This window comes from Oncorhynchus kisutch, linkage group LG4, assembly GCF_002021735.2.
Source record: "Oncorhynchus kisutch isolate 150728-3 linkage group LG4, Okis_V2, whole genome shotgun sequence".
Taxonomy (NCBI): domain Eukaryota; kingdom Metazoa; phylum Chordata; class Actinopteri; order Salmoniformes; family Salmonidae; genus Oncorhynchus; species Oncorhynchus kisutch.
The window spans coordinates 30,439,511-30,466,973 of record NC_034177.2 but is presented as its reverse complement, the minus strand read 5'-3'; the positions used below and the strand labels follow the sequence as shown (position 1 = coordinate 30,466,973).

Here is a 27,463-nt window from a genome sequence, read left to right as displayed (position 1 = left end):
AAGGATTGTGGGAAAGCCTTTCCATCAGTACCAGAAGAAGGCTATCTATCATTAGCATCATTACTAACTGCTACATGAAGTGTAGAAGCACACACACACGTGCCATTTCAGAAAGATGAAGGAAAATACAAATCACTGAAGCATTTTGATTCATCTCTGCAAATTAATTAAGTTCAATACATTTTTCTGGGGAAATATTGATTCATTTAATTTTAATTTCTGGATTCCATCCGCATTCTCCCCCACGAGGATTTAATAGGGTCATATAAACATCTCCCAAAACAAACCACAGCAGACAGACAGGGTGAATGCTGCTTAATGTTAGGATGTTAGCAATAATAACATCAGACCCATGCGTAACCACAACTTTACCAGAGTCAGTCAAAGGTCAAGGAGAAAGAAGCCCACTCCCGCCTGGCAGGTTGTTGTTCCCATTATAGCAATTACAATACATCAGGAGAACTCCAAATTGTTGGATTGCTACTAGAGGTCGACCGATTATGATTTTTCAACGCCGATACCGATACTGATTTTTGGATGACCAAAAAAGCCGATACCGATTCAAATCTGCCAATTTCTATTCCAACAATAATACAACAATAATGACAACAATACTGAATGAACACTTATTTTAACTTTATATAATACATCAATAAAAATCTATTTAGCCTCAAATAAATGATGAAACATGTTCAATTTGGTTTAAATAATGCAAAAACAAAGTGTTGGAGAAGAAAGTAAAAGTGCAATATGTGCCATGTAAAAAAAGCTAACGTTTGAGTTCCTTGCTCCGAACATGAGAACATATGAAAGCTGGTGGTTCCTTTTAACATGAGACTTCAATATTCCAAGTAAAGAGGTTTTAGGTTGTAGTTAATATAGTATTTCTAGGACTATTTCTCTCTGTACCATTTGTATTTAATATACCTTTGACTATTAGATGTTCTTATAGGCACTTAAGTATTGCCAGTGTAACAGTATAGCTCCCGTCCCTCTCCTCACCCCTACCTGGGCTCGAACCAGGAACACATCGACAACAGCCACACTCGAAGCAGTGTTACCCATGCAGAGCAAGGGGAACAACTACTCAAAGTCTCAGAGCGAGTGACGTTTGAAACGCTTTTAGCGCGCACCCCACTAACTAGCTAGCCATTTCACATTGGTTACACCAGCCATTAGGCTGATAGGCTTGAAGTCATAAACAGCACTGTGCTTGCGAAGAGCTGCTGGCAAAATGCACGAAGGTGCTGTTTGAATGAATGCCTACGAGCCTGCTGCTGCCTACCATCGCTCAGTCAGACTGCTCTATCAAATATCAAATCATAGACTTAATGATAACATAATAACACACAGAAATACTAGCCTTTGGTCATTAATATGGTCGAATCCGGAAACTATCATTTCGAAAACAAAACATTTATTATTTCAGTGAAATACGGAACCGTTCGGTATTCATAAGTCGAAATATTCTTGTTACTTTGTACAACCTTCCATGTTATGTCATAATTACATAAAAGTCTGGCAAATTAGTTCACAATGAGCCAGGCTGCCCAAACTGTTGCATATACCCTTACTCTGCATGCAATGAACGCAAGAGAAGTGACACAATTTCACCTGGTTAATATTGCCTGCTAACCTGGATTTATTTTAGCTAAATATGCAGGTTTAAAAATATATACTTCTATGTATTGATTTTAAGAAAGGCATTGGTGTTTATGCAATGATTGTGCTTTTTTCGCAAATGCGCTTTTGATAAATCATCCCCCAGCGTTGCATCGATTATATGCAATGCAGGACATGCTAGATAAACTAGTAATATCATCAACCATGTGTAGTTAACTAGTCATTATGATTGATTGTTTGTTTTTTATAAGATAAGTTTAATGCTAGCTAGAACTTACCTTGGTTTCTACTGCATTCACGTAACAGGCAGGCTCCTTGTGGAATGCAATGAGAGGCAGGTGGTTAGGGCGTTGGACTAGTTAATAACCTCTTGCTCCTACTTGAGACGCAGACGTCCCAACTAGAGCTCTGGAAATGCAAATGCGCTACGCTAAACGCTAATAGTATTAGTTAAAACGCAAACGTTCATTAAAATACACATGCTTGGTATTGAGTTAAAGCTACACTCGTTGTGAATCCAGGCACCAAGTCAGATTTTTAAAATGCTTTTCGGCGAAAGCATGAGAAGCTAATATTATCTGATAGCATGTAACACCCCAAAAGACCCGTAGGGGATGTAAACAAAATAATTAGCATAGTCGGCGCTACACAAACCGCACAATAAAATATAAAACATTCATTACCTTTGACCATCTTCTTTGTTGGCACTCCTTGATGTCCCATAATCAATACTGGGTCTTTTTTTCGATTAAATCGGTCCATATATAGCCTAGATATCGATCTATGAAGACTGTGTGATAAACGGAAAAAAATAGCGTTTCATAACGTAACGTCATTTTTTAAAAGTTAAAAAGTCGACGATAAACTTTCACAAAACACTTCGAAATACTTTACTAATGCAACTTTAGGTATTAGTACACGTTAATAAGCGCTAAAAATCATCAGGAGGCGATGTAAATTCGATAGGTGGTCGTCTGGAAAAAATGTCCGGAAAAAACTCAATACATCAAGTTGGAGGTCGGAGGGAATCGGTTTCCTTGGGTCGGTTCTACCAAGAATCAAATCCGAAGCAAATGAGAAGACTATACATCCTGTGGAAGCTGTAGGTACTGCAACCTCGGCCTCATTTAATACGGTTCATCTTTAACAATGGGTTGAAGTGGCGCATGGATATTTTTTTCCACTTTCAGTGATCAGATTTTCCTGCGTTTTTCGATGAAACAGACGTTCTGTTATAGGCACAGCCGTGATTTAACCAGTTTTAGAAACGTGAGAGTGTTTTCTATACACACATACTAATCATATGCATATACTATATTCCTGGCATGAGTAGCAGGACGCCAAAATGTTGCGTGATTTTTAACAGAATGTTCGAAAAAGTAGGGGGTAGGCTTAACAGGTTTTAACCGTAAGTAATTGAAAATAAGAATGTGTTCTTAACTGACTTGCCTCATTAAATACATGTGTAAAAAAATATATTATATAATTAATTTTAGTAATAAAAAAATATTAATTGGTGTCCAAAAATACAGATTTCCGATTGTTATGAAAGTTTGAAATCGGCCCTAATTAAATCGGCCATTCCGATTAATCGGTCGACCTCTAGTACAGGTTCTCGTAACAGCTCTCTAAGCCACGTAGCGTACAGGGCACATTATATAAATGTCTCAAACAAATGCAAATTCAACATGGTCAAATATTCAAACTGAACAGTGCACTCAATTAATACTTCTGAACAAAACACACCAAAACCACCACTCAAATGCTCAGACAGACATGTGAAACGTGCCATTAAGAATTGTATCATAAGAGGCATCACGGGGCTCTTTCTATCATGTTCTGAATGTCAAATCATCTTTCATTAGCGAACTAGAAGTTGGGCACATATGTGGAGCATCTGTTGCTAGCCCGGCCCAGAAGTCCTTAGAGGTCAGTAGGTTAGTGTCCTTCTGGAGAGACGCCATCTAATCCCAACATCAGCCTGCCCTTCTGCTCACACACTGGATAACCACGCCCCTACTCCCACCTCCCCTTTCCTGAAAAGAAGAGATTCCAAATGATTAGTTGTGCCTCCCCATGGGGCAGAGAGGAATAGAGAAGGAATATGGAGGGGGTGTAATTCAATTAGCCCCTTAGCTCCAGTGCTGAGCTGTGAATGGGGTGTAGTGGACGTGTGGATCTAGTGTACACAGAGGACAACTGGCACCAATGTCGCAGGGGATAGTGCTGAGCATTAAAGCCACTCTGACATACTATAGATCCCCCGGGCACTAAACACAAGCTCTGAAAAACTGTTCTGCCACCCGGGCAACCTAAACCTGAACCTGATACACTGACAATGTGCAGAGATTGCATGCTATGGCCATCAAAGCACAGAGAAAACTGCCATGGTCCTTTTGTAGTCACATGAAAAGAAGCGGCAGCCACCTTATCCGGTAAGCCTACAGCACAGCAGCAAGCTTCCTCCATGTGTCAGTAGTAGAGAGTGAGAGTTCGCTCTCTCGCTCTCTCTCTCTCTCTCACAGCACAGCGGTCCCTTTCAAAACCCTCTCTGCACTGCTCCCCCTTTGTCCCTCATCCCTACAGGGAATTCATACAGCTCTGCAGTGCCTCTCTGCATGACACTCCTATAATTTATTACAGTCTTTTCCCAGGCCCAGAGAAATCAAATCAAACTGTAAATATAGTGCATGTTTCCCCAGTATGAGCTACTCACATAGGCCAGTAGATCACTAATAAATGCCAGAGATCCTGGCAGTCATTAAATAACCGCATCAATAATTACATTCTTATGGATTATGAAAAAGAAAGAAACGTGAGCATAGATAATGAATGAGAAAGCTGCTTTACATGAGTAACTATAAGTGGAAAAAAGCCTTCCATCAGCCAGTCTTGTACAGTATATCAAAAGGAGAGCCCTACCAGCCGTGTTCATAGTGATGCTGTGACCTATGACCCTAGACTGGCACGCACACCTGGTGGTGTTACATAACACCCTCTGGCCCTGACTGATGCAGGCTGGATAGGAGCCATCTCCTGGGGATGGCAGAGGATAGCCTGTCTACCCCGGGTGGGCCACCACCCGTCACTGGGTAAAGTGCCATTTCACGTCTGTGGAAACTGAAGACCTGCATGGAACAGACTGCAGCTGCCATGCACTATACACAGAGCAGATGGTAAAGGTGGCAAAAAGTTCACACAGTATCATTTGAAACCTACACACAGCATTTCCATTTCGGTACTAGACAAAAACTGCTTCTGCATATACTTTTTAATATTAATAGATTTTAAAAACAGTTCTGACTATGCCTTGCACTGTTAGTCGGCTACTGTACATTAGACCTCCTCTGGAGAAAACCCTACAGGCAGTCTCAGTAGTTTGTGCATTGCAGGTGGTGCATGAGTAGGCAGTGGTAAGGTTTCTTGGTATAGTAACAGAATGAACTGCTGTGTGAAGAGGCCCTCCAAAGTGACAGCTACTGTAGACACCATGCCATTGTCACTGTGTGTCCACTGATGTTGTTTTTAACACAATGCTCTGCACACAAGCATTTACTCTGACACGGTAGATATCTACAGTAAGGCCATTATTGGTTGCTGAATGGACCTTTTTATGCCCTTCAATCTTAATTCCCCTTTCCTCCTTATTAGATAGTTTTTAAATATCGCATTTCAGTTTGTGTATATTACAAAGATTATGAGAGCACGAGCAAGAGGTAACAAAGACATGAGAACGAAAGAGAGGGGGTCAGATTTAAGTAACTAATGATAAATTCACAGGCATGATTGAATGTAAGCAGAGATTTAAACTAATGAAAATGTCTTCCACCAAAATCCATACAAGATGAAATAGCATGATCCATCCTTGTCCATTACATATCCCTGTACCCAAGTCTGAACCAAAAACCCTACAATCTGTATTGTATGACTGCACAGTGGGTCAGTATCTTTGGTTTTCAAATTGTACCTTTCACACCCATTACAGAACTAAATGAATGGTTAGAACTAAAACAAACGGGACATTTTTTTTTTTATCCTCTCTCGTTATTTAATACATCTGGCACAAATGTGAATAGATCCTGACATTCTAAATACGCTACTTCTAACAAACAGACAACAGAGCTGTAGTGTCTCTGGTGAATGTTCTGTTCATATAGGATATGTGGAGAGAGCTGAAAGTGATACTGCGGCTGCTTCATTGCATAAATATTGCACAGTGAAAGAGCAGACCATCCCACACAGAGGATGAACAGGAGACAGAGTGTAAGCATGGACATGATTGCAGTGGAAATGGAGGATGAAGCTATTTAATTGGGGCATGTTCATGTGGCTGTGAGGAGAGGTTAGATACATTAGAGAGGTCATTTCCCAGAAACAGGTCTGCTTTTACACAGAGCAAAAGCACATCTCACAGAGATTATTACATTGTGCTGAACAGTGCATGAATGCACCAACTGTCTGGTGTATGATGAAAATGTTCCATATGAAAATGTTTCGTTGATGACTAAATTAATAATAATAATCAATGCTGGTATTTATGGCTTAAAATGCAATAAATCTATAAATAACTAGTATAATTAAACAATAAGGCCTGTGGAGGTGTGCTATATGGCCAATTTTCCTTAGCTAAGGGCTGTTCTTAGATAGAGCCCTTAGCCGTGGTTTATTGGCCATACATCACGTGATATTATGGCCAATATGCCACAACCCCCGAGGAGCCTTTTTGTTATTATAAACTAGCTACCAGCGTAATTAGAACAGTAAAAATACATGTTTTGTCATACCCGTGGTATACCACGGCTTTCAGCCAATCAGCATTTAGGACTCAAACCACCTGGTTTGTAATCTACCATAGAAGAAAATAGAAGGAAAATAACCTCATATATAATGTAGAGAAATATGATAGGCGACCATTGTCGAACAGTAGCTCTAAAAAGGAGGTCAGAAGACTAGAAGAGTCCCATGGATATAGGCCTATACTGGCAGTACTGTTCTTAAGTTCTTTACAGCTCCTGTGATTGCACCAGCCAGGTTCCTAGAGATTAACACTCAGTCCAGTTTCTCAGTTACACAACAAACTATGAGAGTACTGTGATGTTGCTTAGAACCCTGTTGAGACAAGAGTCAGAACAGCACAGAGCACATTGTACACAATACAAACAAACTGCCAATCAGCTCCTCAGTGTACTGTGACTGTCAGACCAAAGCTGTAGACAACGAGGCGATGCATGCTCCTTTGTAAGAGAGGCAAGACCACACAGTGAGTCCAGTTATGATGATCACCAGAGCTGCAGTGATAGAAACAAACACGTTGAACACACCCATGTCAGAAGAAATAAACTATGGCTTAATTAAACACTGTTAACAGGAAATGTTTCAAATTGATGGTACATGATAATATTTTTCATTGTTGAAATGCATTGCTTATCAATCATTAGAAGGCCTTGTCAGTCTCTTGAATTAATCACTGTTATAGATCAAAACTACTGATGCGACTCATCTTCCCCATCGGGTACACGGAGAATCCCTATGACATTACTGCTGGTTATGCTGATGAGCTGAACGCACAGGACTAAAACAAGGCAATCACTCAACACAGTTTCTAGCAGCCAAATGCATTTCCGTTCCAAATGTGAAATAATTTGCTGTCTGCCAAAATGGCCCACTCTCTCCCTGTGAGTCAAGGTGCTGACGCCGTAGATGTGAGACAGAAGTGGCTGACTAGCTGGGCTGGCCTGAAAGGGCGCTGGGCTCTGGAGAGGAGAGAGTGAGGGGAGAGAAAGAGAGGGCTGGAGCCTGGTATCGCTGGGTCAGCAGCAAGCTGCAAAGGATCTCACTAGATGACAGCACTATTTCAGAGGTGATCTTTAGACAGGATGGTCGTCTCCAGCAGACAGACAGCCATGTAAACATCCTGACAGCTGCCCTGCACCAGGAGCCTGACGAGGAGGAACCTATTGACCTTGATCTGATCGGGAAGCATTGGCTTGTCCTTAGCTAAAGAAGATCAACTGTGTAATTCAACAACAATATCATTGTTTTGGTTAATTTGTTGTTGTATTTACATCCAAGCTCCCTGCTCCCCCAGCCCTTGGCGTCATCTGTTGTCCAGGGAGTCTGGCTTTAAAGCCACTGGCCCACTGCCATTATGGCGTAGGCTACTTACAATGGTATGATTTTCAAACTATACAGTACCATCACCTCTACCAGTCTGATAAACAATGTAATCCTGAATATAGTGAGAACAACATTCATAAAAATGAATCAAATCCAAATGTCCCCTATGTCCAACAGCTCTCCTGCTCTGCCATATTTAGCAGTGATGTTTCATTAATGCGGATCGATGAGCAGCTTGATCAGCAGTTCTCAGCGTTCCACTGTCATTGACCTTTGGCTCCTACGGGCTGCTGTGGTAGACCCTGCCAACACAGAGCACTCCCAGCTGGTGATGGGGGGGGGGGGGAGGCAATGCCCTCAGGAACCCACAGAGACAGCTCCTAATTCTCCTAATGTACAATCAGTAGGCAGGTTTCCATTGACCCAGGTTTATTCGCCAAAAGCAATGTTGTAATGGAAACGGCAGATATAGGATACAAATATTGTTTATCTTTAGAAAATGTATCTGTGTTGTCTAACTTTCTTTGCGACAAATAATGATTGAAACTGTGTTTTTCAAATAAATTATGAATTGTCTAATTTAATTATTACCTACTGTTTGCTAAATCTTGCATTTTACCAGAGAGAAGTAGGCTGGCTATACTGAGAAAAGTATCAGAGAAAAGAATAACTGAATTGCTTCAACTTGCTTTTCTAGTTGGCTGGATGCAAGTTTCACCATCCAATTATTTCAGATCTACAGGAGTGCAAGATTCACCATGGCACGGACCGTGGCGATACATTGGCACATGACAATAATATGGCAAATTCCTGCATTCTATCCATGTAGAATTTTGCAGGCTACCTGAAACATGAAAGAGATAGGTGGGAGGGCATGCAGGCTGTCTGCAATTTATTAACGCAAAATTTTCCTCAATGGGTCATGGAAACACTTCAACTACTTCATTTGTATTCGACATTCTAGGTTTTTGCTGAAAAGTTCAAACAATGTAGGTGTGACGTCATTACGTCCAGCTGTTTGTATCGACACATAACAGTTAAATGGAAACGCACCATAGCAGGCAATTATCACATTTATTTTCTATGCAAACGTTCTAAATGTCGACAACAACAACAAAAAAATCACTGGACATTATGGAAATATAGCTATGGTCACATTGGCCCGGTCTCTCTGTCTCTCACACACACACTGCTTCAACAGCACATATGGGCCCCATGTGTAACAGACTACCGTGGCATTTGTTCACCAACAGTAAAAATGATGGAAGTGTAAACATGAGTGAAATATAATCCTAGTTTTAGAGGGGTTAACAGAGTGACAGTAGACCATGAGTCTGGTCCACTACACTTGAACAGAAAAACACAGGCATGTCACAACAAGATAACCATTATTCACTGGGAACAAACAGTCATTATGGGGTAATGACAGCCAGGTGTTTTTCTATGGGCGTCAGGTAGCCTAGCGGTTACAGCATTGGGCCAGTAACCGAAATGTCGCTGGTTCGAAAACCCCAGCCGGTGAGAAAAAAATAAATCTGTGGATGTGCCCTTGAGCGAGGCACTTAATCTTAATTTGCTGCAGGGGCATCGTATAACACATTTCACTGCACCCATTCTGTGTATGTGACAGCACAACATGCATTGTTCTTTTTGTTTTTTAATTCTCATTAAGACTGTCAATTTGAGTCCTCCGGACTTGCGATAAACATCTTTAAAATAACTGCAGTAGGATGATAATCAGAGTGCAAACTACAATCCTACTGTACACTTTGTAATGCTCAGCCACCTCAAGTCAAATAACAAATACGCAGTAGAGTAGTGGTACATGGAGAAGTGGGTACATTCACATTATTTCTTTATTTTATTTGTTTTTAACCGCCCACTCGGCGAAGTAAAATTATATGAGAAATGGTGACATTTAGAATAACCTAAAATAATGGCAGTGTGAAATACATTCACCATGATATCCAGCATGTAATAATAGACCTAGCACTTATGGCTGGTATGTTAGGGTAAGGGATCAGATAAGCACAGGGGTAAGAAAAGGAACAGATTTCTGTGGTAGTGCGTTGCATGACAACGTATACCTTCTGCTGTTTCCCAACCCTGGTCCTCGAGTACCACCAACAGTACACATTTTCATTGTAACCATGGACAATGGTTGGGAAACACTGCACTACACCACTGTGCATATGTGGTCAAATCAGATGATTATAAAAATGCATATGAAACTAGGTAGAATACCGTAAATACCATATAGTGGGGAATTTGGAAATAGCCACGGGATAGTTTGTCAACATTTTGCTACTTTTTAAGTAGATACTTGCAGTCAACCTGTGCAATATGTTAGGAAATAAAGCAGACCACGTTCTTCATTTCACCTGTCACATTATGAATCTTACCGTAGCTCCCCAGAACAGTTGAGCCAGTCACGTTTGTGTTTGTAAATGGCACAACAGGAGAAAGCAGGAGCAGTTGAGTCCAGCTATGTATTGACAGAGGTCTTGTTTTATATTGAAAGTAAACAGTGTTTTTTTGTTTCAATAGAGTGATCAGGGACGTACAACTATAGTTTTCCTTCACAGAAAATAAATGAGTGCAACACATTCAGCAGAAAATAGCTTCATTGTCATCAGGCGACAACAGAAGTGCAACATTATTTGGCTAGCAGCTAAATGAGCTTACAATTAAAAATCAAGGTATTTTTTGCTAAAAATTATGCATGGCCATCATATTTCTAATGTTCATTATAGAAAGAATGTAATCAGCTATATTTACTAATGTTTTGCCCAAAGTTAATCTGGCATTTTACCAGAGAGAAGTAGGCTGGCTACACCAAGAACAGTACCAGAGAAAAGAAGCTACACATCAGTCAGAGCGCGGTCTTTTGATAGAAGGCTCGTTCCTGAATTCTAATCCAAGTGCAACTGAAGCACAAAATGTGTTTGATGCTGAGCAGAAATTACAATATGAAGCATTTTAGATTTGCGTTAACAAAATGCAGCAAGATATTTCTTACGCATTTAATATTTTTCCTGCGTGAAAACAAAGAATTCTGCGTTAGGGCGACCCCTAAGTTTAACATGCTAGTTATCTAAGTAAGTGGCTGAATTAATAAGGTCACAGGGCATTATATTATGTTAGTTTTCTGCCATGGTTGAGAAGTCAAAGCCCTTTGGATGAGTTATATGTACAGCTGCCACTGCAGCTTGATTTCCTTGCATTTTTTATCCTCTCAGTTCTGGGCCCGTCTGCTCCTCCCCTATCTTCTCTGAGCAGAGCAGAGCAGGCATGCCTGTTGCCCTAGCAACTCCCAGACTCCACACAAACACAGTGTTTACACAGTACTGTCCTTTCTTCAAACAAGCGTGCCTCAAAAATGTGTTCATTAAGCACAATGTCTCCCGATCACATTTGCTTGTAAATGTCCAAATGAACAAAACATGACATTCGGTAGCTCCTACCTATATATGTGTAACTTTATATGCTGGACTGCCGGTCTTTGCAATTAGTTTATTTTCATTTGCGCTTATTTAGTTAGCAGCCTCTATCGAAATTTGCTATTTGTGCTAATTCTGTTAGCGTTCTGGTAATAGACACCAAATGGTCTTTAAAAAAATAAATTGTGCCCCCTTGTGTACTAAACTGGTAATACTGTAAATCCAAGTGTGAGAGAAGGAAGGTATGCGGATATGAAAATCTGGATACCGCCCAACTCTACTACAACAAACAAACCTAAATGGCAGAGTGAAAAGAAGGAAGCCTGTATAGAATAAAAACATATTCCAAAACAAGCATCCTATTTGCAATAAGGCATGAAAGTAAAACACAGTACTTTATATCCTTACCACAAAGCAATCTGTTTGGGGTAAATCCAACAACAAATCATTGAGTAACACCACTATTCATATTTTCAAGCACGGTGGTGGCTGCATTGTTATGGGTATGCTTGTCATCGGCAAAAACTAGGGAGTTTAATTCAGATAAAAAATTCATGGAATAGAGCTAAGCACATGCAAAATCCTAGAAGAAAACCTGGTTCAGTCTGCTTTCCAACAGACACTGGGAGACAAATTCACTGTAGGCTATTTGGCATCAAATGCACTTACAGTACCAATACCAGACCAAGACCATATTATGGCTAGAACAGCTCCAATAAGCAAAGAGAAACAACAGTCCATTACTTTAAGAAATGGAGGTCAGTCAACGCAGAACATTTGAAGACATTTTAAAAGTTCTTGAAGTGCAGTCGCAAAAACCATCAAGCGCTATGATGAAACTGACTCATGAGGACCGCCACAGGAAAGGAAGACCCAGAGTTACCTCAGCTGCAGCCTCAACTGTTCAGAGGAGACTGCGTGAATTAGGCCTTTATGGTCGAATTGCTGCAAAGAAACCACTACAAAAGGACACCAATAAGAAGAAGAGACTTGCTTGGGCCAAGAAACACGAGAAATGGACATTAGACCAGTGGACATCTGTCCTTTGGTTTGATGAGGCCAAATTTGAGATTTTTGGTTCCAATCGCTGTGTCTTTGTGAGAAGCAGAGTAGGTGAACGGACAATCTCTGCATGTGTGGTTCCCACCGTGAAGAATGGAGGAGGAGGTGTGATGGTGTGGGGGTGCTTTGCTGGTGACACTCAGTGGTTTATTTAGATTTCAAGGCACACTTAACCAGCATGGCTACCACAGCATTCTGCAACGATACATCATCCCATCTGGTTTGCGCTTAATGTGACTATCATTTGTTTTTCAACAGGACAACGACCCAAAACAAACCTCCAGGCTGTGTAAGTGCTATTGGATCACAAAGAAGAGTGCTGCTCCAGTGAAAAGCTATGATGCAGGTGTTCCATCAGTGTCTCATATGAGACAAGCCACATGCGCCATACTCAAACTAGTGGCATGTGGACAGAACATATTAAACCAACAACAACAAAAAAAACTGTATTTTTCTCACTGTCTAAGTCTAATAATGTCTTGCTCCTTTAACCTGAACACACACCCAACAACCAACCACACAGACAATCTTAACTTAATAAATAAGATAAACCACCAATTCTCCACACCCAAGCCTTTCATTGCCATGGAATCAAAGGGATAGTTCATAGTACCCATGGTTAGTCATTGTAAAACCAATCCAAAATGCTAGAAATACTTATGGTTGGCCCAAAGCATAGGAAGAAGAAAGAATAACATACTTGAGTTCCTTGAAAAAACAGCGGAGGATGAGGCAAGACCTATGGAGGCTGCTGTGTGTGACCATATAGACATCAGTGAAAAGGAGAGATCTATTTCAGTTGTAAACAGAGAACACAAATACAGGGTCAAGAGCCACAGCAGTACAGTATAGCACAGGGTGTGCTGCAGTTTCCAGCTCCCACACAATCATCATCATGCATTACTATGGTTCAACAATCACACTCTCTGATGACTCCAAAACCCTCACTTCCCCAACAGTCCCAACCCCTTACTTCCCAACCCTCCGACTAAACATTTCCTGGGGAATTCCGTCCAGGAATGTTATGTTGGTGAAGGAGCAACTGCAACAGCTGGGAGGAAAACCACTTTCTAGTGGATGGCAGAAACGCATAGGTCAAATCTCACACACAGTAAATAGCAGCTTGTCCTCTTCACTGGCACTAGACCAAGTACAACTCCCTGTTTTTAATTAACCATTGTCATTATGACCTGTGTTGCATTATTGGACTGCTTTTTTGCAGATCAACAGATTGTATAGTCTCTCATCGATGTCTTAACACAGTCTTACCCCACATATTTCACCTCAAACTAACATTTGTTAAGTGTTGGTCCCATGTTTCATGAGCGGAAATAAAAGATCACAGAAATGTTCCATACCTACAAAAAGCTTATTTATCTCAAATGTTGTATACAAATGTGTATACCTCCCTGTTAGTGAGCAGTTCTCCTTTGCCAAGATAATCCATCCACCTGACAGGTGGCATATCAAGAAGCGTATTAAACAGCATGATCATTACACACTTGCACCTTGTGCTGGGGACAATAAAATGGTACTCTAATATTTGCAGTTTTGTCGCACAACACAATGCCACAGATGCCTAAAGTTGAGGAAACATACAATTGTCATGCTAACTGCAGGAATGTCCACCAGAGCTGTTGCCAGAGAATATAATGTTAATTTCTCTACCCTAAGCCGCCTCCAGCATCGTTTTAGGGAATTTGGCAGTACATCCAACTGGCCTCACAACCACAGACCACATGTAACCACGCCAGCCCAGCACCTCCACATCCGGCTCCTTTACCTGCGGGATCGTCTGAGACCAGCCATCCGGAGAGTTGATGAAACTGTGGGTTTGCACAAGCAAAGAATATCTGTACAAAATTTCTGAAACTGTCTCGGGGAAGCTCCTCACCAGGGTCTTGACATGACGGCAGTTTGGCATTGTAACCGACTACATTGGGCAAATGCTAAACTTCGATGGCAACTGGCACGCTGGAGAAGTGTACTCTTCACGGATGAATCCTGGTTTCAACTGTACTGGGCAGATGGCAGACAGCATATATGGTGTCGTGTGGGCAAGCGAAGTGCCCCATGGTAGCGGTGGGGTAATGGTATGGGCAGGCATTAGCTACGGACAACCAACGCAATTGCATTTTATCCATGACAATTTGAAGGCACAGAGATACCGTGACGGGATACTGAGGCCCATTTCCGTGCCATTTGTCCGCCACCATCACCTCATGTTTCAGAATGATAATGCACAGCCCCATGTCGCAAGGAGCTGTACACAATTCATGAAATCTGAAAATGTCCCAGTTCTTTCATGGACTGCATACTCACCAGACATGTCACACATTGACCATGTTTGCGATGCTCGTATAAGGCAGTGTGTTCCAGTTCCCACCAATATCCAGCAATTTCACACAACCATTGAAGAGGAGTGGGACCACATTCAACCTGATCAGCTCTACACGAAGGAGATGTGTCGCGCTGCATGAGACAAATGGTGGTCACACCAGATACAGACTGGTTTTCTGATCCACGCCTTTACCTTTTTATTTTAAGGTATAAGTGACCAACACATGCATATCTGCATTCCCAGTCATGTGAAATCCATAGAATAGGGCCTAATTTATTTATTTCAATATGTGAACTGTAACTCAGTAAAACCTTTGAAATTGTTGCATGTTGCATTTAGATTTCTGTTCAGTGTAATTGGACTTATTCAAGCCTTTGATCATGAGTGATGAAGAGAGTAGCACAGTTCATTAGACTGTCAGTAGCACCTGTTTATCTAAAACACATGCCACAAAATGCCTTAATTTGCCAAAAATGAAAAAATATATTTATCTAGCATGGGCCACTGGTAATTGGAGTGTGCCGTCTCCCAGTCCCATATGGGATCTCAAATACTAGTAATTCCCCAGAACACAATAAAATCGAATAATTTACACAAGGAGGGCACTTTTGAATGAATTAGAGTGTGTTATAACAGAGACCTTAACAGCTTCCCATAATCCAGAGTGATTTTCATAATGGCCTCTTAAATGGATGGCTTGTGATTAGGCAAAGGCAATGTCCAAATGATTAAAAAGATAGCTGAAGTTTATGTACTCCAGCTAGATGAGGATAAGTCAATAAGAGGTAAACTGATAGTAATTACTGTATGACCTGATACCAGGTTTCAGTGCGTATTGACAGCACTGAATGCATGTTGAATATAATCTGATGTGTGCACACATGACAAGAGACAGGATTACTTCACTTGTCTATTGTCTACACTACTACTGTAGGTAGGCCTATATATTGTTTTGTGATGTCTATTGGCTAGATCAACAACTGATAGAATATAGGGTAGAATGAGACCCATGGACATGACTACTCTGTTGGGATCTAGAAATGTGCTGTGTGCCTCAGACAGTTTTAAGAGTGGTACAGTGCTGCTGATATTGTAACCTCTGGATCAATAGCTGCACAATTCCCCTTTGTGTTTCCATGAGGTGATGTTTGATTAATTGAATAGGATTTTATCAGTCGTCATTGGCAAGTGCGTGCTCCATCTGAGCTTGTGACACTTGTGGTAATGTTAGCTAAATATAACTGTGTACAAGACAGACTGACGGAGCACAGATTCTCTGTACTGTAGAATCATTCGGAGGTCCCACTATCTCTGAAAATGGACTGGCCAAGAGTTTGCGCTGGAATGGTTCAGTGTGGATGCATAACTAGGAATGGGCATGAGAAATTGAGTATTCGAATGGATGTCAAAGCTTGATCTTTAACTAGCGATCAAATCATTTTCAAATACTGTATAACTATTTAGTGGAATGTGCTTTGTGGCTGCCTGAACAGGCAAGTGAAATGTTGTTTTGAAGACTATGTTAATTTGCATTTGACTCTAGTGTTCCATGTGCATTTGCGGGGCACAAAAACAACAAAAAAACAAGCCAAGCATCACATGTTCTTCTCCCTAATTTCCTTTAACCTCCGTGTCGCTCTCTCTACACACGTGCTGAGTGCGCACACAAGCTCCCGCTAGGCCTACAGTAATAAATCCCTATAAAAACGTATCCAACTGATGGGATACACAAGCAACATTCCTTGACAATTGACGACAGCTTTATCACAAATTCAACATGGACTGGTTGATTGAAGTAGGAAAATATGTGTTCCAACAATGAGCTGTAGTTTTTGAAGAATTGTGTCCCTTCTATTTTCTGCTTAAGCTACTTTGCTAACTGTTACTGTCATTTAGAATTTGTTAGCATAGGCTATAACCCACTAAACATAGACAGCTTCCACACTGAAAAGAGATCCGCTCCGTGTCTTCATCAGAATCATTAAGCATATGCCTACTCACCACAATTAGTTACCAGGCAGTGTTCAACGTGGAATTGTTCATCCATTTAGAAAATTCCAAACAGGAAAAATAAACTAAATAAAACTTCTGTATGTTGAAAAGAAGACCTGAAAAAACCCTGAAAAAAAACATGTCTTTCAACTCGCCAAATTGAGCCCCGTTTCAAATTATCACTCTGAGAATAACTGTTCCAGGCATGAGATGCGCATGAATTTCTACTGGCAACTCTTTTACAATTGGAAAAAAATATGGTTCTATTTCATTTTGTTATATTACATCATGGTTTTTTTTACTATAAAATAGGTGTCTTCACTGTGATAAGGGCTCAGGAAATAAGAGTGTCGGTCTTGTCTGCTAAATTAACAAAACAAGGCAATGCCATTGCACAGCCATAGGCTTCTACAAGCAAGCGTCACTGCTGAGGCTACTGCCTTATTGAAGATTGTGTTCTACGATATAATATAAGCAGTTGATATTAATTTATTGAAACCTTAACCTTACATGGCACTTGCTTTTATTTTTATTGGGTACACAACAATGGTTTGCTCCTACAGACAGTGAGTACTGTGGACGTGGCTTGCCTTGTAAATCAGGCAGACAGGCATTGAGGCATTCAGTTAATGTCCGATTGAACAAAACAAGTGACCGTAGCAACTTTGAGCATGATATGATCCTCAGTGCCAGGCGCGCCGGTTCCAGCATCTCAGAAACGGCCGGCCCAGTATGCTTTTCATGCACGACAGTGTCTAGAGTTGACCAAAAATGGTGTGGCAAACAAAAAACAGTCAGCCAGTGGCAGTCCTGTGGGCGAAAACAGCTCGTTTAATGAGAGGTCAAATGAGAATGGCAAGAATCGTGTAAACTAACAGGCGGTCAAGAACAGGCAAATAACGGCGCAGTACAACAGCAGTGTGCAGAACGGCTTCTCGGAAATCACAATCGTCTGTCCTTGTCACGGATGGGCTATTGCAGCAGACGGCCACACTAGGCTCCAGTCCTATCAGCTATAAACAAGAAGAAGCGGCTCCAGTCGGCACGTGATAACCAACACTGGACAACTGAGGAGTGGAAAAAAACATTGCCTGGTCCGTTTAATCCCGGTTCGTGTTGAGTTATGCCGATGGCAGAGTCAGGATTTGGTGTACGCAGCATGAGTTCATGACCCCATTCTGACTGGTGTCAACGGTACAGGCTGTTGCCGGTGGTGTAATGGTGTGGGGAATGTTTTCCTGGCACACTTTCGGTCCCTTGATACCAATTGAGCGATGTTTCCATCCCCCTGAAGAATTCAGGCTGTTCGTGAGGCAAAGGGGAATCTGACCCAGTACTAGATGGGTGTACCTAATAAACTGTCCGCTGAGTGTAGACAAATGCATACAGATTTTTTCCCAGTGCGGGCCTTCGAAACAAATGTATTATTTGTTTTATTCAAGTACTCGAACAGTCAAAAGATGTCAAATGCCCATCCCTATGAATAACACCTGAACACTCTAGACATACCCTTATCCTTCAATATCATATTCTTCAAAGAGTATATGACATTCAGATATCATTACTCTATGCAAAGTCCTGGAGTGTATTTTAAGTCTGGCACACATCAGTTTAGTGGCTAGGGTGAAATTAACACACCCTCATCAATTGACCCATCCAGCACAATCCCTTTGCAATAAGAGGTTTAGAATTCTTCAATCCGTTCCAGCAGCCTACAGTCTCAAGCGCATCTTTCTTGGCACATCATGTCAACGTGATCTTCAGAGAGCCCTTCCTCTAGCCACCAATAGTGACTGACATACATTATAGAGGACTTGTGTTCCAGCTCCTCCAGTGGCAATGCAGAGATAGACAGCTGACTCATGGGAGTAGGAAGGCACACTGCCAACTGACATGGGGAGTGGGCAGGCAAAGAATCTGCATGGAATGTCTATGTGATTGATAAGGCCAAAGATGTACTTTAGACATTTTAGTCTCGGCCTAATTAAACCCCCAGCCCCTAAGGCACTTACGTAGCTCTGAAAGGGCTGGATAGCTTTAAGCAATATGTTAAAAACTTGACATTACACATAAGCATTCCTTTCAGATCTACAGGGGTGCCTGGGGGGTAAGGGTTAAGGGTCAGTGTGGAATTCAGCATGTCAGACTGGTGGGAAACCTGTCACATGAATGGTCCACATATAGCAAACAAGGAAGCTTACTGTGGAGCAGAATGCCCTCAGGCATATCAACTATGTAGCAGCTTGACAAAAGCTGAGCACAAGATATCACACTTATAGGCTACCAAGATATTTCCTTTATTTTGTGTCTGTTGTGCCTCTATTATCAATTTCACATCTTGATATATGGAGCATGCTAATATGGGCATTCATACTAGTCCAAATGGTTTGATGGACAGAAATGTAAAAAGGATCCCTGATTGGTAAATGTGGACCTATTATTTATGACTGTCCTGGAATGCACCTTTGGACACTATGGTTTAAAATCTCTTAATCTGTAGCCTTCCGATACCAAATATGGGCGCAACTCGGGTCTGGAAATGCATGAACAAGAAGGCAGGAGTAGCAGTAATCGCAACCTGTCTTCTGCTTCTGACATGGACACAGCATCATAGGCTATTGATGTAAACTGCTAAGCTTATGCTATGAGTGGGAGGCTAGTTGTTTAAAGTCATTCTGCAATCAAACTACATATAGGCTACAGGAAAACAATCAACCTTGATAAAACATTTCAATCAGGTTCTTATTTTAACCACTGATGCGCCTATGGACACGATTTATTGGGTTACAGCCTAATATCATAATCTGATTTTGTTTTGTCTTGTCTTGATGTAAACTAGCAGTAGAGCAGCCCAGTGGTGTATTGGGTTACAGTAATTATATTACTGGTTAATTTTGATAACATGGCATTGATAGGTTTCAGACATCGGCTACCATTATGATATGGCGGCAAATTCACACTAGCGATGACAGTACTGACTATGGAACCTTCAAAGTAGCCTACAGAAAATCAAACGTTAGCAACATCAATATGGGAATGCCTCTTAAATTCGCACATCCTTCCGATAACAGCACTGGAGACTGGATTGAATGTTTTTCCATTAGCTCGAGGTTCAGGAATTTACTTAAGTTTGCCACTTATGTTTAATGAAGTTGTATGATTGTCACATATTAAATAACGTACATGTTTGCAGTGTCAGGTGCAATTATATCAATGATGCAATTATGGACAAACGACACATGAAATTGCAACGTACCCTAGTCAAAAATAAAACTGGTTAAATATTGAATTTATGCGACACCCATAGACAAGATAAATTAAAAGTCAGTTCTGAGTCTGAATCAGAACGACTGAACATAGGTTTTCATTATGTGTAATGCATTAGAGCGCTCGAATCAAATACCGTAATGACATAGGCTACCATACAGCCCCGTTGGCCAGTACACATACCAACCTAAAACGTCAGTGTTAAAACACGTTAGAACGATAAAAGAACGTTAAATCCTACCTGAAATCTGTCACTCGTTAGTGCGTTCGAGCTGAATTGGATGTACACACACACACTGTGCAGCAGCAGTCCTGCCTCCACCGTATCAAGCCCCTCCTACTTCTGTGCGCAGAAAAGAGGAAGCGCGTCACACACTCGCACTCCATACGTTTGGATCCAGCCTCTCTTTACCATAAAGTAGGTTGACAATTGTAGCAGTATGTATGTATACCAAAGCACTTGGCGCATCTTCATATTTTACAGTAATGCAATGCGTGTGTGTGTGCGTTTGAGGGATGGAGGGAGGGAGAATGAGCAGGTGAGAGCGTGAGAAAGAGGGGGGGGGGGGGGGGATTATGTGCACGTATGATGCATGTATTTCCCCTCAAATGGATGGAATTTGAAACATAATGAAAACACACTCCCTGGTAATGGGCTAGAAAATGTAGCGTTGGTTGGAGTCATTTAGCATTCTATTAGTAATGTGTGTCTTCATTAGTTTAGGCATACATGAAGCACACAACGTAATTTGATTTATTTAGAGAAACCATTGCTCATATCATATTATTTAAATGTCTGCTGTAATGAATCTGGCATGGAAATGGTAAAGCAACTTATGATTGCACTCCATTTTGTAAACTTAGGCCCACTCCACACTCCACAATAGACCTACAATATGTTTAGACAGTTGCCCAAAACTCCAGCAGGTAACTATAATAAACACTTTGCAGTATGTTGTGCTATAACTTACCTGTATAGTAACGTTGTAACAGGAATGGCATTGTATTGTATGTGTCTTGTTATTATGTAAAATAATAGGGGGCCCAGGGTAGCCAAGGGAGATGTAGGAAGGCAGGCTTACAACGTCTTCAATTGCATATGGGCCTAATGGTTTATTTACGGTGGCAGGGTGCAGAGGGGTAAACTACAAAGCAGGATCAAGGAGTTAGCCAGCTACCTTGGCAAAATATTCTGAAATAACATGATAAGCTTGAAATAAGATAAGCTTCAAATTGGCATGGTCTAATTGACTCAACAACCATCCAAATTTGGCTTGGCCCCCTTTGCCACAGCCTGTTCACCGCTGTACCATCTATAAGGCGTAGACAGTACAGGTGTATCAAAGCTGGGACAGAGACTGTTAAACAGTCATCACTAGCAGGCCTCTGCCCTGAACTGTATTCACAGTTACTAGCTGGCTACCACCTGGTACTCAACCCTGCACCTTAGAGACTGTTGCCCTATGTACATCGTCATTGAAACCTGGTCGTTTTAATAATGTTTACCTACTGTTTTATCCCTTCACATGTACTGTATGTGCTGTATTCTAGTCAAGGCCTATCATATATAACTACTGCTGTACACCCCTTTTCTATTCATATACTGCCCATAATGTCTATACACAATCATCATATACAGAGGGTATACGAAACATTATCAACATTAGTTAGTATAAACATTTTAAGATACTTATACAGCTCAATACAAACGTCTATGCGTCATGGCACAGCTCACAGCAACTATGTACATTAGGCCTATAGCCCCTCTCTGTTACAGAAACTATAGCAGACTGCCACACAAAAGGGAAACTGCCTAAAACCTTTATAATAAATATGAATCATCTCAAAATATTTCCAGTAATTATTTAGGCCTTATTAATTTAGGCCTTATTATTTAGGCCTTAGTATTCATATCTATTAACGCACACCCAATAATAAACATAATTTAATATTAGGCAAAGTGACGTTCTCCAATGACGTCACACCAATCAATAACAGTGAGCACCTGTGGTTAGGACGCCCTTTGGCAGTGCGCGTTGGGATGAATAGCTGTTCCGATCCAAAAGTAACCAGGAGTTTGAAATGTTCTTCAGACAGAGTTAAAGGGAAAATCCACTCAAAAACTATCTTTTGGTATTTGATTTATTAGTCCACTGTTGATACAGTCCCAAAACGTTTTGCATGTCAGACGCCAAGTTTTCAAGATATTGGACTTTCAAGAAGCAAAGTGTCACTGCCCGACTCTCCATATCATGATGATGTGGCCGGTGACAGGATGATATAGCTGGTGGCCTAATATACTTGTTTGTAAGCGCATTTCTGTTTTGTGCCAGGGCTTTTGCCCGCTGTACTCAGTTTTTGTAGAGTGGAGTGTCTCCAGTTGGTTTTTAGCCTTCTCTGCTTTCTCTTTTCTTGTGGGTTGTAGTAGTCCAGTTAATTGTCCATTGTGTTTTTCATGAGTATGTATCTATTTTAAATGGCCATTATATCCTCCGTACATAACGTAGGCAGTTGTCGATGAAGACTTGTAGTTTATTGATTAGGGGTTGTGTGGTTTTTCAGGGTTCGCATCACATTTGTGCTGAATATGTGGATCTCCGTGTTAGTGGAGAGCTGTGACGAGGCCTGGTTACAGAACACCCCCATATTGGCCCCTTCTATGTGAACCATTGCGGCGTCCCTTCAGGATATGAAAGAACAGTATCCCTGATATAGTAGTACTTCCTCAGGTAGGCCAGGTAGAGTTTCCATCATTCTACATAGGGATCTGTGTGAGACAAATTTAAGACAAATGTATGTTTTCTACCTAGCTAGATGTTGCCCTCTGTTGGCTGCAGTGAATGAACACACGGACAGCCTGGTGACTGAAAGCCTGTTACATACTCTGAAGGGGGAATACATTATCCTACAGAATGTAACCCCCTGTTTGGAATGAAAGGGCATAGTATTACTTTTAGATGGAAAACAGGTTATGGTTGAGGTGACCCTCAAACACATGTACATTATTACCTGGCAGCACTGGATGATTATTGCTGCCAGATCCAGCTCACTGGGGCAAGGTTCACATACATTTGGTTAAGCTAATGAGACAACTGGTATCACACTTCAGTTTCTGAGGCAAAAAAACCTCATTAACCTTAGTTCATCTAAAAAGATAACATTTAAGTGAACTATGAATCGGATTAGTTTAAAAAAAGAAATTTGATCGAATAGGATGAGACAAAGAAAAGTATAGGCTTTGAAACCCAAATGCAAATCTAAATAGATCATAAGGGATGTTGACTTGATTTGATCTTGAAACACTCTCCCCTTTTTCTCCGCTGTCTGGAATCCGTGTAAAAGGTGCAGCTGACGAAACCACAATAAGTTTGGACCTTTAAAAACAACATTTCTTCCACTCTTTACATTTAACTCTTGAGATAGCATTAGGTATGATCCCACCATCTGTCTAATGGTGTGGTTGCACATAGTTACTAAGCTACTCCACTTGAACTTTGGCCATTAGAGAACTGAGCTTTTCTATGAAACCCAGAGAGGAGGGTCAAAGGGAATATTGAAGGTGTACTGCAGCTTTATACTGGATACTAATCAACCTACACAATGTCAATTACCATTTAACACCATGCCTTTTGAGGTGTGACATGGTTTTAATAAGAATTGAATGATCCGTGATCTCTATGGGTAAAGTATTGGGGGTGTCCATGCTGCTCCACTGGCTCTCATCTTCTTTTACTGTCCAAAATAGAATAGTTTTTATGGCATAAAAGCTGATCCTTCTCCCACCACAAGAGGGTACCCCTGGCATGAATTAAGGCAGGTTGCATTGTGTAGACCTGTTAGACTTGTGTTTTAATTTCAAAGTGACTAAAATAATGTGAGAGCGTGATCTGTTTTGTTTTCAAAGTAGCGTTGTGTTGTAGAGTTGCTCAACAAGTCCAGTTATAACTGTTGTAATCTTCATGCCAATATCACGGTCATTATACTGGGCTCCTGAGTGGCGCCCCCATCTAAGGCACTGCATCTCAGTGCAAGAGGTCACTACAGTCCCTGGTTCAAATCCAGGCTGTATCACATCTGGCTGTGATTGGGAGTCCCATAGGGCGGTGCACAATTTGTCCAGGTTTGGCTGGGGTAGGCTGTTATTGTAAATAAGCATTTGTTCTTAATTAACTGAATTGCCTAGTTAAATGAAGGTTACATTTAATACAAATACATGTGCTACAGTAAGGTGGTGACCTGTATAGAAAATACTTATAGCAGGCTATTGAGTATTCATGTGATTTGAAATGATAGTGTGTTGCATTCAAAATCGATAAAAGAGGATGACAAACAAACCTGTCGGATATTGTGATTTCAGTGTGTGGCTTTGCAACATCTATACACTTAGGCTATTTTTACAGTGACTCAGTTCTTTCATAGCAAAACTGTAAGTACTATTGATATGAAAGGGACACATGTATGTGGATTTAACAAATATTCTCAGCAACATAAATGGACAAAGATTCACTTGACTCAAAGACTACGGATTGACGTCAATAATAAATCAAGCACATATTAAAGTGTCTTAAGCAAGCAATAGTTTTTTCCTGTAATTAATTGATGTAGAGAGGTTTGATCTTATTCTATTCAATAAATTTCACCAATAGGCCTCAGCCATAATCTTACCATTTCACTTTATTTGTGTGAACAACCCAAAGTTACATTTCCTTGCTCATCTGCATAAATGGAAATCAAACAAACAATTAACATGTATTCCTTTGGTCAAATCCATGTGTTCAATTTGAAAGTAGTTCAGTTGTCTTATCATGCTGGCCTTTCCCCCTGCTGTTGTGGCTTGGGTGTCTCCATGGGAACAGGTGAGCAAAGAGAGAGGAAGGTTCTTGTCCGAGCACTGAAGGGTGTATGGAAGTCATCCTGGTCTCCTCCCCATCACCCGGCCATATTTAAACAGCCTGCAGCTCTCTGTCAGTCGCTTACAGAGGAGCTGGTCTTAACAAGAGAGAGCCTGAGCCTGCTACTTATAGAGAGCCTCAGATATTGCTTATAAAAACTTTACTATTACAATAATTATCTATTATCTATCTCACAAGCCTGTCTGTAAGGACAGAGTGTTGGATTTGCTCACATCTCATTCACAAAAGGTAAGCTTAACTTCAAGATTGACCTTTTCTCAATGCTTTCAATATAAAGTTGAATTTGTGTTTCTAAAAAGTATTTAACTTGTTTTTTTTAAATATCATTTTTGATTGCCTGTGATTTGGGTCCATTTCTGTTATCTAATGAGGATTTCCTTTTCCTTTTGCAGTTTCCAAGCCCTGTCAGAGAACTAATGTGGGTGTTGGAGAAGATCCGTGTGTCCGCAGAGAGACCCAACCTGCCTCTCCCCTCAACAGAATACAGCTTCAGGATCGGAGACATGTTTGGAGAGAAAGTTAACAAACACAAGAGACTTTCCCTGTGTCCTAACGTCATCACCCCAGACACTATACCAGAGTTCTGCATCCCTCCTAAGATCCCTCCCTTACAGGAGGCGAAAGGTAAAGAGCAGAGTCGCCAGGCCCCCAAGGTGTCACTGTTTGAGCGGGAGAGGGGGATCCCTAAGAGGGAGGACCCAGCACGAGAGCTCATCAACCCACACATCATTCAGGTGGAGAGTGTGGACGAGAGCCCCTATGACTGTAATGATGAGGAGACCACCAACGCAGACCCTCAGAGCCAGGCAGCCCTCTCCCTGCCCCACATGGCCAAAGCCCAGACCTGCTACGGCTTCTGTACCCTGCTGGAGAGCCCCCACACCAGGAGGAAGGAGTCCCTGTTCCACAATGACCCTGGGTCCTGTGGCACACCGCTGCTGCTCCCCAGGAGCAGGTCCAACACCGTCCTGTCATCCTCCCCTTCCTCCTTTAGTCTCCACACCCTGACCTCCAGACTGTCCCCCAGAGGTTATACCCTCAACAGACAGGGCACAGTGGACAGCGACACCACCTCGTCAGCTGAGTCATCCCCTTTCAGCTCCCCAATGCTGAGCAGGTCCCCACCCAAGTCTTCCCTCTTCAAAACACTGAGTCATGAAAGGCTTCTCTCCAGAAACATCAGAAAGACCGTGGTGTCCAGAAACAACTCCCTGTCGACAGACGAGGGCAGCTCCACGGACAATAGCCCCAATGTCATAAGGAGGGCGTCAGAGGGGCTGGTAGAGGGCCTTCCACCAAGCTTCGGTCTGGCTCCTCCTACCATCTTCCCCACAGACTTGGTTCTGCACAAGGAAAGGGTGATGAGGGAGAGCTTGATCCCAATAGGGAAGGATGGCCTCCTGCGTCTCTCTGCAGAATACTGTCCTGATAACCAGAGGCTGCGGGTGCGGCTCATCAGTGCTGAGGGGCTATATACTCGTTCGGTGGACCCCAAGAGTATAAACTGCAGTTTCAGCCTCTCCCTGGTGCCTGGAAAGGTCCAAAAGCAGCGTAGCACAGTCATCAGGAAGTGTCATAACCCCATATTCAATGAGGACTTTTTCTTTGATGCCATCTCAGATCTCGGCCAACGCTCCCTGAGATTTAAAGTTGTCAATAAAATGTCCACTATGAAAAGAGACTATATTCTGGGGGATGTTGAACTTCCACTAACAAGCATTATCACTTTATAAGTTAAATAATTTGTTATTAATTATTGACTTGAAATGTATTTAATTATATTTTATTTAGTGAGTAGAGATTTTATTAAACCATTTAAAAATATCTGTTTCCTTATTATTATTTTTTATATAAAAGGACAGTCTTGGAGTACATCTGATGCAAGCAATAATAATAATATTTTTAGTGAACCTCTTTGTCAGCAGGGGAAGGTGTAAACATGACCATCATGTGCTAATGTGAGAGACTCAGTTTCTCTTTTTTCCCCCTAAGCCTGTAGTTTCTTACTGACCTTTGCATGGATTAGAATATCAGTGGTAACCAGGAACCTTGCTGGGCAGTGCTAATGACCAATTCTGAAAACGCGTATCCACTTACCTTGTACAAACCCTATTTATTGGAAATCTATGAGTTAATCAGAAAATGAAAACCAGAAAATACCACCCATCTTTTAATTGAGAATGCTGCCCCCTTTTTATTATTCATGTATTCTGGGATAACACGACTCTGTGAACGCTGTAATTTTCCAGGGCACAAGCACTTTGATCTTAAGTTACACTGGTCTGGAGCACATGCCATTACGATGTGCACCACCACAGCCCTCTGCCGTCTAGGTATTCAAGCAGCAGGAAAACCTGGAATGATGTTGAGTGTTTAGCAACCCCATACGCTTTTTCTGCTTCCTATGCTAATTTCTCTCATGATCGTGGGTGATCGTGGGTTCGATTCCTGCTGGGTCCATCCATACGGAGATTGTATACTCATAGGAGTACATTTCTTCGGATAACGAAACGCTAGCTGACATGGGCGAGTTGATCCAGACATTTCTGACAAGTTATAAATAACGCACTAAGGTCTGCAGTGACTGACATGACAAGAAGGAAACTGTTAATGCATTACCCAATTTCAAAATTGCACCCTGTAAATAAGGTATTTCTGTTTTTTATTTGTAATACATTTGCAGAAATTTCTAAAGGTGAGGATTCAGT

At 41.4% G+C, this 27,463-nt stretch overlaps 2 protein-coding genes across 4 annotated transcripts in view; one reads left to right on the top strand and one right to left on the bottom strand.

Annotated features, from left to right (window-relative positions):
- Nucleotides 1–20,191, bottom strand: part of LOC109889363 (talin-2) — a 144,458-nt gene extending 124,267 nt beyond the window's left edge. For 2 of the 3 annotated variants that reach the window (XM_031822773.1, XM_020480738.2), the window contains exon 1: nt 20,084–20,191. The gene's annotated coding sequence lies outside the window, so the exon portion shown is untranslated. The remainder of the gene's footprint in view (nt 1–20,083) is intronic. The other variant, XM_031822774.1, reaches the window with a different exon arrangement.
- Nucleotides 20,192–24,813: 4,622 nt separating this feature from the next.
- LOC109888660 (C2 calcium-dependent domain-containing protein 4C-like) lies at nt 24,814–26,579 on the top strand. Its single transcript, XM_020479823.2, has 2 exons — nt 24,814–24,983; nt 25,148–26,579. The coding sequence occupies exon 2, from the start codon at nt 25,172–25,174 to the stop codon at nt 26,486–26,488; it is 1,317 nt and encodes a 438-aa protein (XP_020335412.1). The 5' UTR covers nt 24,814–24,983; nt 25,148–25,171; the 3' UTR covers nt 26,489–26,579.
- Nucleotides 26,580–27,463: the final 884 nt, after the last annotated feature.

Excerpts from the sequence above, each read along its gene's own strand:
- LOC109888660 (XM_020479823.2), top strand. The coding sequence starts at position 25,172 with ATGTGGGTGTTGGAGAAGATCCGTGTGTCCGCAGAGAGACCCAACCTG.